At 24.2% G+C, this 14,850-nt stretch overlaps 2 protein-coding genes across 3 annotated transcripts in view; one reads left to right on the top strand and one right to left on the bottom strand.

Moving 5' to 3' along the window:
- The window catches only part of LOC113560833, a 91,378-nt gene that overhangs the window by 39,784 nt on the left and 36,744 nt on the right, over positions 1 to 14,850 (top strand). The window lies entirely within an intron of this gene.
- Positions 5,101 to 14,049, bottom strand: LOC113548909. The gene is made up of 2 exons (XM_026950013.1): positions 13,831 to 14,049; positions 5,101 to 5,439 (listed from the first exon to the last, which is right to left on the bottom strand). The coding sequence occupies exons 1-2, from the start codon at positions 14,047 to 14,049 to the stop codon at positions 5,101 to 5,103; spliced, it is 558 nt and encodes a 185-aa protein (XP_026805814.1).

Here is a 14,850-nt window from a genome sequence, read left to right as displayed (position 1 = left end):
TAGGTAAAACCGAAATCAAAAATTAGTTTCTAAGTAAATCGGTTTTGTTTTTACTGTTCCAGAATTTTTATTATTTTGCAAGATGGCTTCTTAAAACCTGCTGTACTTATCATAAAATATTATCAACTGTTGAGGAAATGTAATTAATTTATTATGTACAGTATAAACAACTATTTTTTTTTAGTTGACTACCAATATAATAAATAAATAATTTTCTATTTTAGAACTTATATTTATTATAGTTAGGCTAGTAAAATTATAAAAAGGTATCCAATATTTTGACAAACGGCGTTTTTACAATATTTAAAACCACTTACAAAAATATATACCTATTTAATGAAGTCAAAATGAATGTTTATAGGTAGATGTAGATTCATCAAAATATATTGAACGAATGTGTATTTTGTAAAAACGACAAATATTGTTTTATGATAAATTTATAAATATGGTTTTGTTTGTATGTTTTTATTGCAAGCTTTTTTTTGCTTTAATAATCGACACTGTTCATACGTCAATTAATATTTCATTGAATATAAAATTACGTAAATAATTTAATGAAATTCATTTCATTTCATTTTAACTGTAGAAAAAATACAGATTATATACTGCAGTAATGGTGAGCACTATTTAAATACCTTGTCAGTAGTCGGATATTGATGTACTCAATCAAAAAGTAAATTATCTGAAATTTAACTTAATGATGTTGAATGCTACCCGCTATTACTAACATATTATTAGGAATATAAAAAAACTGTGGGAAAACGTTTTTCAAAATTATAAAAACATTATTCAATGAAAATAATATCCATTTCTTATTAATTTGATAGTATAGTCTATAGATTAATTTGTACAAGTTTTTTTTTTTTATATACAAAACGATATTTATACAAATTTGTAGGATAAGACATTGACAATTTAGTCGGTATAGGTCAGTTATGGATCAGCGTGTTTTTAAAATATTATGTCTCAATCAAAAAAATCACAAACATATTGTATTTTAATAATAACCCTATTTATTGAAGTACGAAATACGTTCCGATTATAATTATTATACCTATATAGTTACCTACTGAATGGCAATAAATACTCATCATGTGTCCGAGTAGAGTGCTGTTTCAGGGTTAGGTAGTAGATAAGTGATTGAGGTAATAATATTAAAAAATCTACGTGGATAACTTGATTGCAGAAAGTAGAATACAACACACCCGTCTATCGATTAAAAAAATGTAAAAAATAAAAACATTACCTAACTTTAAAATTAAAAAAATGTAGTGTCTTATAGTGCCTCTATACCTGTAAACCTTGTTAGATTAATATATTACGGTATGAAATAAATTTGAGTTCTCTGTTGACTATTAAAATTCATTCGGGGTGCTTAATTTTTCCTATAAACCATCTTAACATAATTTTCTGATCTTGAACAGATTCATAAATTATACCTGATTAGACAGACATGATATAATACAATCTCTAATCACCTATTGGAAGTTAATTGAATGTATATTCTGTACGTGCGATTTAATTGTTTTATCATTCCGACGTCACAATAAGTTTTTTATTATGATATTATATTTTATTCCCATAAAATTATTTCATTTTAAAAATCACGCATAAGGATTATTATCTATTTATCAAAAAATAGTTAGTACATAATTAATGATAAAATGTTTTTTTATCTAAAAAATAAAATTATAAGATTTAACATATTTACTAGGTACATAAATAATACACTTAGCTAAATTGTAAAATATGAAATACCTTTTGTATTTGTAAGTTAAGAAAAGATAAAGACGAAAAAAAATGTAATTAAAAATATAATTATTATTTATATTAAACAGTTTATTAAAAAAATTTAACAATAAAAATCTACTTTCATTTCAACACTTTTCTATCCTAATATTTTTGTACGTGTTCTTGTAAAGTTGTAAGTATTAATTCTTGTATTGCTCTTGTTTATTAATTTAATAAATAAATAAATAAAAAAAACATCATGAAAGTTAAAATATTTAATTTGTTTTAGTTATTTGTTAATAATCTGGTTTGAAATAATTACATAAAGAACATTACAGTTCTGTTTTAATATTATCACAGAATTAAAATATTTAAAAATTTCTTTTTCTTTTTTACATTAAATATTTAAAAGTAGATTTCCATTAAACAACTAATGAAAGCTATTAAATGGTGAATTAATAATATAAAATAGACAAAAAATGAATATAAAAAAATGTTTTAAAAAAAAAAAAACAATAATTTAGAAAAATATTATTTTAACGTAGATAATTAAAATATTACACATTGTTTTAAAATATTTTTTTTTCACAACCAAATTCCTTATACATAAATGTATACAATATACAGTAGACACATATGTGTAGACATGACGTAAAAACGAAAAATATGTCGTAATATGTAATATATTCTTATTTTAAATGTAATTATCCTTTTACAATAAATTTTCTCTTATTTAAATCAAAATCTGATATATATATATATATTCATATTTTTATGTACCTTTCGTTTACAAAGTAGATATATTATAGCCGATAAAATAAAGTATTATTTTGCCTTTATTATATTGATTCGCCAAGCATGCTCCTCCTATTTTTCATTTAATAATAGATTTATTCAAATGTTGGAAATTTTTAAATATACTTAAAGATTATCATTTCAAATTCTTAAGACATTTTATAATATTTAAGGTGTGTCCTGTAATGGTACAAATATCTGATTTTTAAATGAGAATCTTCTTTTTTATTGTAAATTATTTAGTGGATATATATATATTATGATATGTATATGTATGTATGTTATGTATTTTACGTACTGTTTTTGAGCAGAAAATTTGCTTTAATATTTAACATGTAAATTGATTTTTGGTATTAAATTTAGTTGGTATTTTTGATAGTCAAAGGTAGAAACGCTAAGTATTTTACTTGGAAATTGTAAACAACTTACAAAAAACAACAGAGAAACGAAAATATTCTCGACAAAAAGTTTTAGATTATATTAAAATGTTTTGATTTTAAAAAGATGTGTGTTTTTTTCTTCGGCGTGTTTCTGTAGTCTTTATACTATAAATAGTTGAAAGAATATTTGATTTTTAACGTTAAGAGTAGTTTTGGATAGAAAATTGGATCGAGTTTGTACTTTAAAGGTCAAAATTAAAATTTACCAGTAATTTTTTATTTTTATAATGGAAAAACCGAAAATTTTTAGTCTATTTTAATATTTTATCTATTTATACTATGAATCTATTATTACTGTCTTATATTATTTACAGAAATACGCTATTAAATTTTCAGATATAATTTAATATAGTATATAGTATAAATATATATATTATTATAGTAATTAAATACTAATTACATAATAATTGCAATATTTTTAATTAAACCTACTATAATACTATTAATATACTATAATTTGTACTACTGTACTACAAAAGAGTGGTATTCACTTGCTTACCTCTTGTGTATATATGTTATATCTCACAAAATAATAACCTTAGGGATTTTAATTTTTCATCAAATATTTATATTAGAATTTTTTAAGAATAACATAAATTTCATAATGTTTTGGATCTTTTAATGATTTATTTATTATAGTTGCCTTAGTCTTTTTTCAATTTATGCACGTACAATTTTTGATTTATTATCTTAAAAATATTATTACAAAGTTTCTTGTGAGTTTTTCTTAAAACAGTCAGCAATTAAAAACATTAAAAATACATGATAACATTTTTATTTTATTCAATTTTGAAACTACAATTTGGACAAAAATGGATATTTAAAATAATGATCTTTCCTCTGACGGTTTCAGTTATTTTGTTATAATATATTCAAAAACTTCAATTTTACAAATTTAAAATTTTTCGCAATTACGTATATTAATTTTAATCGTTAAATATTTAGACTAATATACAAAGTTACTTATTTTAAAAATCTATTCAGATTATATTTTTTATACATAATTTTAAATTTTATTTAAATATCTCTTTATAACTGAATTCAAGTTTAACATATTTAATTACATCGACCTTCGTAATAAGTCATAATATAAATTATGGTGAGAATAAAAAACGAAAACTATATAATATTGTGGGTTTAGAAACTTGATATTATAATTTTAATTACTATAAATAATGAGATAACGCTTGGAGAGTACGGTTAGGTTGAGTGGTTTCATAGATTATATTGCAGAAATAAATTTAAATGTAATAATTTTTTGTAATTAAAAATTAAAATTGTAATAGTTCTATTAAAGAATCCTAAATAATAATTAAAATGTTGTCATATATCATAATTGACATTCAATGACAACAATAAATGTTTACATTCCGAGTGCTTTTTCACTTATTCGAAAAAATATACAAACAAAATTAATAATAATATGTATTAAAACCTAACCAAAATAAAATAATAATAATAATACTGTCTGTTATTCAGATTTTGTTTTTTTTATATATATAAATTATTTATCTGATAAAGTTTAATAAGCCATTAGTCGTAATTTAATTTTTCATTGATTATTTTACAAATAGCATATCATAACTTAATAATTTCTAATGATTGTTAAACTGTAATATTGACTTATACATTTTAATTCGAGACTATTAATGTTAAAACGTTTTGATAATTAAAACACAAATAATCATTATCAATCGTTATAATAAATAAATATTTTATTATCCTTCAACATTTATAACAACTCAATTACGGTAAATTAAATATATATCTATATTGAAAAAAAAAATTGTAAAATTATATAATATTGGTTTTGACATTCTGTTCCAAATTTTAAATGTGAGTCGGGGCTATAAAAAAATTGACTCTCTCCGTAGTTAACTGTAGTTTTTTTGTTTTATATTTATACTTGAATTTAAAACATTCAACATAATTAAATTTTAAAAAAAAATTATGAAATAATAATTTTGAAAATCGTTTTACATCATAGTTTACAAATTAATTTACCAAGTTTATATCAACACACCTATAGATTAAACAATTTATGAAAAACAATATTTTATTAATTTATATATACATTTTTTTAAATTTTATTTTTTATATATACATTTGAAATTGTTTTTCTATTATTTCCACATCATACACAATTTTCAATCGGTGGACTCGTCATACTAACTTGGTCCAACTGCATTAACAATACCTGATACTTGCCTCGGCATTCATCATAACGTTTGACCAACAACTCAAGTTGATCATGCTTGCCGTTTGTACCGTTTAAATCTTTTATGATTGTTTTGAGAAGACTAATGAGTGTTAACAACGCATCGTGAAACTTCAAGTCAGTAGACAGTGGTCCACACAGCCATCTGTGGTATAAACTACATACGCCATCCGTTAAGCTCTTTGTGTTCGATCTGATTACTAATTTAAGCTCCATACACACACATGGTTTGATTTTGCAGATTTCAGAAAAATTCTAAAATAATTAGCATTTAATAATTTTTAAATGTATCCCTTATAATAATATTTTGTGTTGCAACAAATATTTAGATAATGGATCACTAAATAAATAGAAGCATGTGTGTATCGGATATCCACTGTATAAACTGCTTAAAAAGTAAAATTAATTTAAAATTATCCATCAATTAACAGATTAACCGAAATTATATTGATGCACATATTACGTAATAATAAATCAATCAACTAGTGTTTGTTAATAATAACACCAGTTGTTTGGATAATCTATATGAAATTTGTCGAACTTAACTCATGTATATATTAATCATTAATAGGTTTGACAAAATAGTATTATGAAGCAATGTAAAAATGTTATGACTCTTAATAAATTAACCCACATTTTAATTTCCTCGTGGTATACCTAAATAAATATAAAATGTATGAATTAGTTTTTTTATCATAAAGAATTTATAATAAAAAAAAATATTCAATACAAATTATTTTTATCTAACATGATTAGTCATTTTTATAATTTTTTACAATATATTTTATGGAGGTTTTTGAGATCAACTTAACATATTGAAATAGGAACCTGTACTTTTTTTGCTATTGTAACGTGAAAAATTGTTTCCGGATTTTTTCGATGGATAAAAATCGAAATTGGAAGAATATAGTTTATGAGTTATAACTATTTAAAATTTAGATGAACTGAGTGTAGTGGTAGGGTATTATAATACCCCGTAAAATATTGATCATTTTAGGTATTTCTAAATACAAAAAAAATTGTATTAAATATTTTTCTCTGGTATGAATATTTATATGATAAAATGGCTGTAATATAAATTCTGAACAACCCGTGTAATATAGTAATAAATGAATCTTTCTTTCTTTGTCCTTAACACAGCTGTATTACTTTAACTACTGGCCCGTTTTCAATAAAAGTTATATTAATAAATTCCTCATGACTTGAGGAAGGTTGTTAACTTAGTTTTTTCATCCATATAGGTTAGGTATAGTATGGTTCATGTATGAACTTTGTTTTGATCCGTAGAATCGAATAATTTTTGTTTATATGAAGGTTAAATCATTGGTTACATACAATAAAATAGTTATTATGAATGGATATAATTTTCTGTATTACATAATATTTTGTCATTTAGGTTAATAAAGTTATTCTAGGTATATTTTAAAATTGAAAAACAACTATTATATAATATTATATAAGAAGTAAAATGTATGATTGAGGTTTAAATATTATCAAAAAAATACTCGACCTATTTTGACTTAAAACAATTGAGAATACTTCATCTGCAGCAAAACCGAAACAATATATATAAATAAGTGAATAATATAGATATTAAGTCAGGTTACATCTAAACGAAAATTATATAAATGTACAGCTTTTGACAAATTTGCCTCAAAATGTCAAAAAATATAAGTCTTTATATATATATATATATATATATATAACCTACTATAAATAATATTAACATCATAACTGCATATTTGTTATTTCTGCTTGAAATTGGTTACACGTTTAAAAAATACTTCATAATAACCACCGTAAATGGATTGCCAATAATGCCAATCCCAGTTTTATTCACCAACAGTAAACCCTGAATAATACAACCAGAATAATAAACAATATATAAATATATTATTATAATGAGATATTTTTTAACAAGCAATCTTTTTTCATATTCATATTAATATTTAATAGTATTATTATTTTTTTCATGATGTCTTTTGATTACAAAATAATCTGTGAGTATAAAACAAATTTTAATTCATAGCTACTCTTCTCACTTGGCTCAAATTATTGTAATGTAATAAATTTGAAAACAAAAATAAATCATTACTCATTATAGTTGTGATAAAAAAAAAGATTTTAAACAAGCGTGATTTGTTGAAGTAGAGTTGTTGATAGAATGTGTATCAAAATATTGTAAACGCACGCAACCAAAAAGGAAATTTACTATCTTGTATATATATAATATTTAATTTTTAAACTTTTTTGAAAATTAAAGTAATTTTGGCAACATGTTACGTCGAAAACAATAAGGCCATTTGATAATTTCAGTGAAAAAGTAACGTGAACAAGTAACAACATAAATGGGGCTTAACGACGTATCGGGATACCAAAAACAATTTTTACGATTTTCTTTTTGTCCAAAAGTGGTACCAAAAATATTTACAGGTTATTTATTTAACACGAGTAACACCATTTAACAGTGGTAATCTTTACAGATCTAGTCTTAACTAGATATTATGCACGTAACAGTTGGATTCAACAAAATTAGTTTACATCGACAATTATGTTTAGTTCCACACTGAACCGAGACAAAACTATAACTGTTGACGCGACGCATAGGCTCGTAGTTGTTTTATTGTTACAACCCACCTGGCCGGGACAAGTAACAGTTCATCTTAATTAATCGTGACACATCGTCAGTGACCTCTAAAGTAATTAAAATATCACAGTAATCCATTAGTACGAAACATGTGTTACCTTTTATGGGCTACAAAAGATTGCATTGGTTACCTAGGAACCACCCAACATTAACTAGGCCGTGGACTGTGGTGTGGCAGTGTGAGGGGAGGGTTACTCTTTTGTAATTATATGAGTTACATCCCTATAGTCTGCACTCGTAGAAAAGGTATTCGTGTTTGCTAAATATTATTGTTTGTAGAATAATTTGTGTCATCAAAAAAAGTAAAAAAATGTATAAAAGATTGTGCAAAAAGTACTAAAAACCCTAATAAATTATGATGAACAATAACAATATAATATTTATATAAAGGCTGCAGCGAAAAAACTAAATGGTAAGAGGACACCAAGTTTTTGAGTACGGACTACCTATGGTCAGCCATACTTCTCTTACATTGTCGCGTTTTTTTAGAATTCTATAGTTGAGCGAGGGCTATATCGATTTTACAATTATGTGTGTTTTTTTCAGTCAACAATTTTGGGAGCAATAAAAATGATCAACAAGTTTAATTTGTCTTTAATGAGCCTTTAGTAATCTCGAAAATACTGTGAAATTTAAAATAAATCGCTTCGGTCTTTATGTAGTTATTTTCTTCAAGTCGTATACATTATATAAATATTTTAACATTATCGTTTATTTTCTTTGCTTTACATAAAGTCTAACATAGTAGTTAAAGATTGCGAATTTACGTAGTACAGTTGTTTGTTATATTAATATTAGGGTCAAATTAGTAGATTATTTTAAAGTTAAAAACTTGAATTTTTTATTTTTGTATCAAGTGTTAGCTCAGTTATACACACGTTTTCGGCAAAAGAAAACATTGACGAATGTATAACTATATATTATGTTTGATACGTATTAATTATATTCGATATTATTATTATTGATAACTGCATGTTGTTATATAATAACACAGATACCGCATCACAAGTGATTTTCTGTAGTGATAATTAATAGCGTTGTTTATACACGTCTTATTGTGTAACAAGGCTTTGTGTTCTCTCGCATAGATTCAAGCAATATTGTCACTTTTGTGAGACAAAGGAGATTCTGGGCTAATACTTTGAATGGTCACGACAGCTATTTTATATTTTTATTTCTCCTACAGACCTACCCATATTAATACAAAATCTAAATTATTGAATATTGTAACAATAAAGAAAATATTATGTTTATGACAATTTAAAAAAATAACTTTAATTCCATAAAAGTGAAAACGTGCAATTAATATAAACATGTTCCATATAAGATCACGACTTTGAATTAAACAATATTTACTAATAATTCTCCATTATAAAGCTATAATCTAAGGAATGAGTTATCGTAATAATAGAAAACATTTATAGAACTAATCACATTTATAAAATAATCTGTATCATTTAAGTGTTGTGGTTTTAAACTATGCTTTAAAATTCATTATTTTATAAGGATGTAGATATATGTCGGGGTTTTGATAATATTTATATTGTAATAAGGATAACGTGTTACGATGAAAGAACCATAATCCCTTAACGAGGACATGGAGAAAGTTTAGGTTATGGCAACTTAATGATATACATTAAAACATTTAAAGCAGTCGTTAATTAAATTAAAATATTTGATACTGGCATATGCAAACATAAGATTATGGTTGCCACTAAACATTGGATGGTTTCAAAATGTCATATAAACAATATTGTAAATAGGTACCTACTTATATTGATTTTGTAAAAGGTTGTTTTTCAATAATGTAAATTTAAACTTTAGGTAGCTAAAGTTTGATACATATTTGTACAACTGTCGGTGCTTGACAGTTCTTTGTTATTTTCAAGTGTAATATAAAAGGATATCTTAAGGTGATTAAATGTTTATTATTAAAATCTTAAAAATAACATTTATTGACTTTTTTCTTTAATTTTTGACACCAACAACATTTTGGAAAACAAAAAAAAAATACTTGGTTTGAATGTTAAACATAAAACAAACTAGTTTCTTAAAAGTGAAGTTTAAATTATAACTTTTGTGAATAACTTGCTTTACCACTTCAAAACAACAACTACTTATAGCGTTAGGTGTAAAAAATTGTATGATTTCTAGTGTTTTAAAAAATAACTCATTTATACAAGATTACGTTCAAAACGGTGAACAAATGTATGAAATTTTAAAATATTTGTAAAACTAAATTGTTTCAATATATACCTAATGGACAAAATAATAATAACGTACTTTGTTTTAAACGTATAATTATTGTTTTTCATATAATTTTAACCTAATTTGAGTAAAGAGAAAATTTTGTTCTAAAAAAGTATTTATTTCACATTGATATTCTCTCCAATTATATCTGCATAATATAATTTTGTTTTAAAAAATAAGGAATTGAACACAATTTTATTAAACAATGTATTATGGATGTAAATTGTTGTGTATAAAATTATTTCGTTGAAAAGATAATGTTAATAAATCACATTAATTTGTATACACGTAAATTGTATTCATACAAAAACCATATTGTGTTTAATATTTCAGTTAGCATGAATAGGAATTTCCAAATGAGAGTCAAACTATATAGAGACGACACTAGAATGCTTATATTGTTTTCCACATTAATTTTATTTCACAATCAACCGCCAATACAAGTATTATATTCCCCTAAGCTGTGCTGTCATATTTTACAAATCATATGATAACAGTTATAGTATGTAGTGTAGACACTCTTACTTAATAATGACAATAATAATTCATTGATAATAATATAACGCAACACAAATAAGAAAATTTGTATCACTTTTAATGTTCATAAAAAAAAACTAAACAAAAACTCAACTATAGTGAAATTAATTTTTATACAAAAAAAATGTATCTAATATTGTTTTTATCCAACATTTTAATTTTAATTTTTCTACGTAGTAGCGTTATGTATCAAAACTTCAAAACCATATTTATTGTGTGTTTAATTTACACTTAAGTGAAAACCACAATTTACATATTATTATGGTGGAATTCTATTATCCGAAAATTATTCATGAATTCACTTCTAATTTAGTTAATTTTAAAGCGTGTTAAATTACAATAATTTGGTTTGCCTAATGTTTCACTGTATATTACTAAATAAATACATAATATGTATACCTACATATCAGACACATTAATAAAAATTTTCAATTTTATTTCTAAAATAAATATTTTTTTCAAGCTTTGATTAAAAGAGCATCACTACAGTTTTAAATAAAACGTAATCGAATATCCAGGCAAATATTATGTCCATTTCATCTACCGCAAAACTGGAAATAATCAGGGCCCACTTAGTAATAGTAAAGATTCCCGTGTATATAATTTATTCCTATAACACCAACAAATTTATCTACCTATTTGTTGCACTAAGTCGTAATGACTACAACTAACTATAAAAAAAAAACAATCTTTCTGAAAGCCAAAAACACTATTTACCTTTAAGTAAGATTCTGTCAAGTAAATAATAAACGCAATTTAAATTTTTATTTTAATAAAAAAAAAAACAATAATATACGAGTATAAATACTAAATAAAACAGCGCAAATTATAACGGCAAATTGCCAAATACTGCGCATATTATACCTATACTATCTATAATATCTACCAGTCAGAAAGTACTATAAGTACTTTATCTGTTTTTCGATAAACACACGTATATTATAGGTTTACATCCACTTGGAATTATTTACCAAAAGTTATCAGCATTATCAGAATTATTATTTATTAGTTTATTACTAACGAAAAATCGTTATTTTCCCATCATGTTTATGTATTTTTATTTTATTTTTTTATTTTCGAAGAATACTGTAGCTGATAATTATTACTTATTAATTAGAATTATTAAAAATAATAAATACTGCTAAATTTAAGTAAAAGAGGTACCTACTTATCTGGTAGGGTCCCAGGTCTTTTAACAGTGCCTTTCGAGATTTTTGGAATATCCCAACGGACCAGTACGCGACTGCGGGTATATCACTATATAGTATTATATTGAATAGATTTTAATTACCTATTTAATTTAATAAAAAATAAAAATAAAAATCAATAAATATTACCAGTATACATATTGTTGATTGTTATTTTATACATCATTCTAGGCAATTTTATCATTAATTAATTATCGCCATTGAAATAATCATATTTTAATTTAAACTTACTTTCAAGTTTAATCTCAATCAGTTGCAAACTTTTATCGATTAAATTTTAATCAACATTTTAATAGGGCCAATTTAACTAATTGATGGATGAGTAAATAATTATAACAGTCTCAAATCATAAAACCACATAGTTAATACTACAAATATATAAGATGTTAGGCAGTATAACATTTAAACATTTTACCAGGTATCAATTAACTATTTCCATAAATTGTATTATTAATTTATCAAACATATTACAAGAAAAAAAAGTGCAAATCACAACAAGTAAATGCACGGTATTGTATCAATAAAGAGCTATTGTTAAGTGCTATGTTTGGTAAAAACATACAAACGTATACAATTTATATACAATTTCTAATTTATCGATTGGTATTGGTTTGTATGCAACTTTTATAGTATTCCCTATGTACTAATAAAAAGGGTATACATGTATATATAAAAAACACACCGTAATAGGTATCAGTCAAAAACAAAAAATGTATTGTTAATTCACATTGCTCGTATTCAAATTAAAAATTATGAATATAAAGTTGTATAACTAAAGAAAATGAGCTAAAGTTTAATCTATTTTAGTCTATTAGCCAAACTTTAGTACAGTGCACATAACTTACACTACTTTAGCTAGTTAATGTAATAATACTTATTAATATACCCAATTTTTAAAAACGTGTAATAGGTACCTATAATAATTTTTATTTTTGAATAATTAAGAAAAAAAAAATAACATTATGTTAATTCAATTTTATTCTTTGTTTATACTATTCAAAGATTAAAATATTAAAACTTAAATACTATAGCGTTAATAAGGACCTACAATAGTCATATAAAAAACCATTAATAAAAAAAATTCCAAATAAGAGCCATGGGATTTTATTGTTGTTGTTTAAAAAATGTGAACCTATATTAAATAAATGTGAAATTCCTTATTAGGTACTATCGGGATCGCCAAATATGTTGGTATTCCATAAAATTAAGATCTATTTATTATAGTACCGGGTGACACACTCATTGTTTTAAAAATTGTTAACGTTTTTTAAAATATTAATTTTACATAATTTTGTCGTTAAAAAATAATATTTTTTTCTCTATATTTTATCGTTACCCTTCATTGTTTATAAAAAATGTACTCATTTTAATGACAAAATGCTTTCATGGTTCTTTATTTTAAAGTAGAATACTTTTTGGAGAACTTTGATAGATGAAAATTAATTTTGAGCTAGTGGTTTATAAAGTTATATTTATATATATTCTCAATTATAAAACGATAAAAAAAAGAATATATATATATATAAGTTTTGATGAAGGGAATGGAGTGCAGGTACAGGGTTAACATGCAAAATATTGGTTCACTATTCAGCTCATCAAAACTTTAAATCAATAAAACTACCTATAAACCAAGAAATATGACAAAGACCAAAATAAACTGGACGGGTCATAATAAGCTTAGTTCGAAATATATATTTATGAAAATACTCCGAATAATATTTTGTTGCCAACATAAAATAAAAAATGTATGTTGTCGAAAAGAGTAAAAAATTAAAAAAATTAAAACGATAAAAACGATAAAAAATAGTAAAAATATATTTTTTTTAAATGTTGTTTTGTAACTACTTGAAATTATGTAAATTAAAGTTAGGTTAAAATTATTTTTTTCTGAAATAATTAGTATATTACTTTACACGGATTGCATCCCATACCTATATAATATCATTTATGAAGGAAGTAGCCGTAAGTAGCAATATTATATAGGCACGATCAAAAGATACTCACTGATTTTTTAGCAAAACATCCTTTGCGTTTTTTTTCAACAATATTTTCTTTGGGACGCTGCAAAGATTGATCATTCCATTGTTTTGTATTTTTTATCGCTATTGGTGAAGTAGGCACATGGTCTACAGGCATTTCGTTATTTTGATTTTCGGCCGATTCCCACCAACGGTCTAACGACGGTCGACGGACGTCCCACGAATTTCGATTGTTCTTATTCATAGTACTATATATAATATTGCTAAATGTATATCACAACTCACAAACGCCTTTAGAGTACCTTTACTTTAAGTTGGAGCAATGTGACGCCGTATTGTTAATTTATAATCGTAATTGTATCATACTATCGTAATGGGTGTACATTTTTATAAAACGATATTACTCAACATAGTTGTTGATGAAAATCTCTTGAATAACAAAATGATATAATTGATATTATAATCACCAAACAAACAATCTTAACGATATTTCGATCCTAACAACAAGCGATATTTGAACCAATACCTTAAGTCAATAAACCATGATAGACGCACTGTAAAAATAATATTATAATTGCTAGTAGGTGCCAAAAAAAACCTATAGTAGATACAATCATCGCTAGTAAACGATTTTTCAGTATATACACTATTAATATTCAATTTATCAGCTGCGTAATGTGTTCGATACATAATTTATTTTCAATATTGCTGTACATTTTATAATATCTTTGATTAATGTTTTGAAATGGATTTTTTGATTTATGCTTTACAACCATGATCACTATTTTTATTTTAGTTTTTATATCATCGCTTTATATAGAATGGGCGCTTTAAACGTTTTATACAGACCCTCTCTGTATAGATTGGAAATCGAATACTGATTGTATTTAACTGCGAACGACATTTTTTTTCCGTTTCTCAGTAGTTTAAGAACGAAAAAAAAGATGAAAAATGTATGCAAAGCACTCGTTTTTTCGAACAGCTTAATAGTATTTGGGTAAACCAAGTTTTGTTCAGAATCATTTTCCAAACGGAACGATTTATC

Source organism: Rhopalosiphum maidis, chromosome 4 (assembly GCF_003676215.2).
Source record: "Rhopalosiphum maidis isolate BTI-1 chromosome 4, ASM367621v3, whole genome shotgun sequence".
NCBI classification, from domain to species: Eukaryota; Metazoa; Arthropoda; class Insecta; order Hemiptera; family Aphididae; genus Rhopalosiphum; species Rhopalosiphum maidis.
The sequence above is the reverse complement of the archived record's forward strand: the minus strand, read 5'-3'. Positions and strand labels throughout refer to the sequence as shown.

Coding starts and splice junctions, on each gene's coding strand:
- LOC113548909 (XM_026950013.1), bottom strand. CDS start 14,049: ATGAATAAGAACAATCGAAATTCGTGGGACGTCCGTCGACCGTCGTTA. Junction 5,440..13,830: donor GATGTTTTGCTAAAAAATCA/GTGAGTATCTTT, acceptor TAATTATTTTAG/AATTTTTCTGAAATCTGCAA.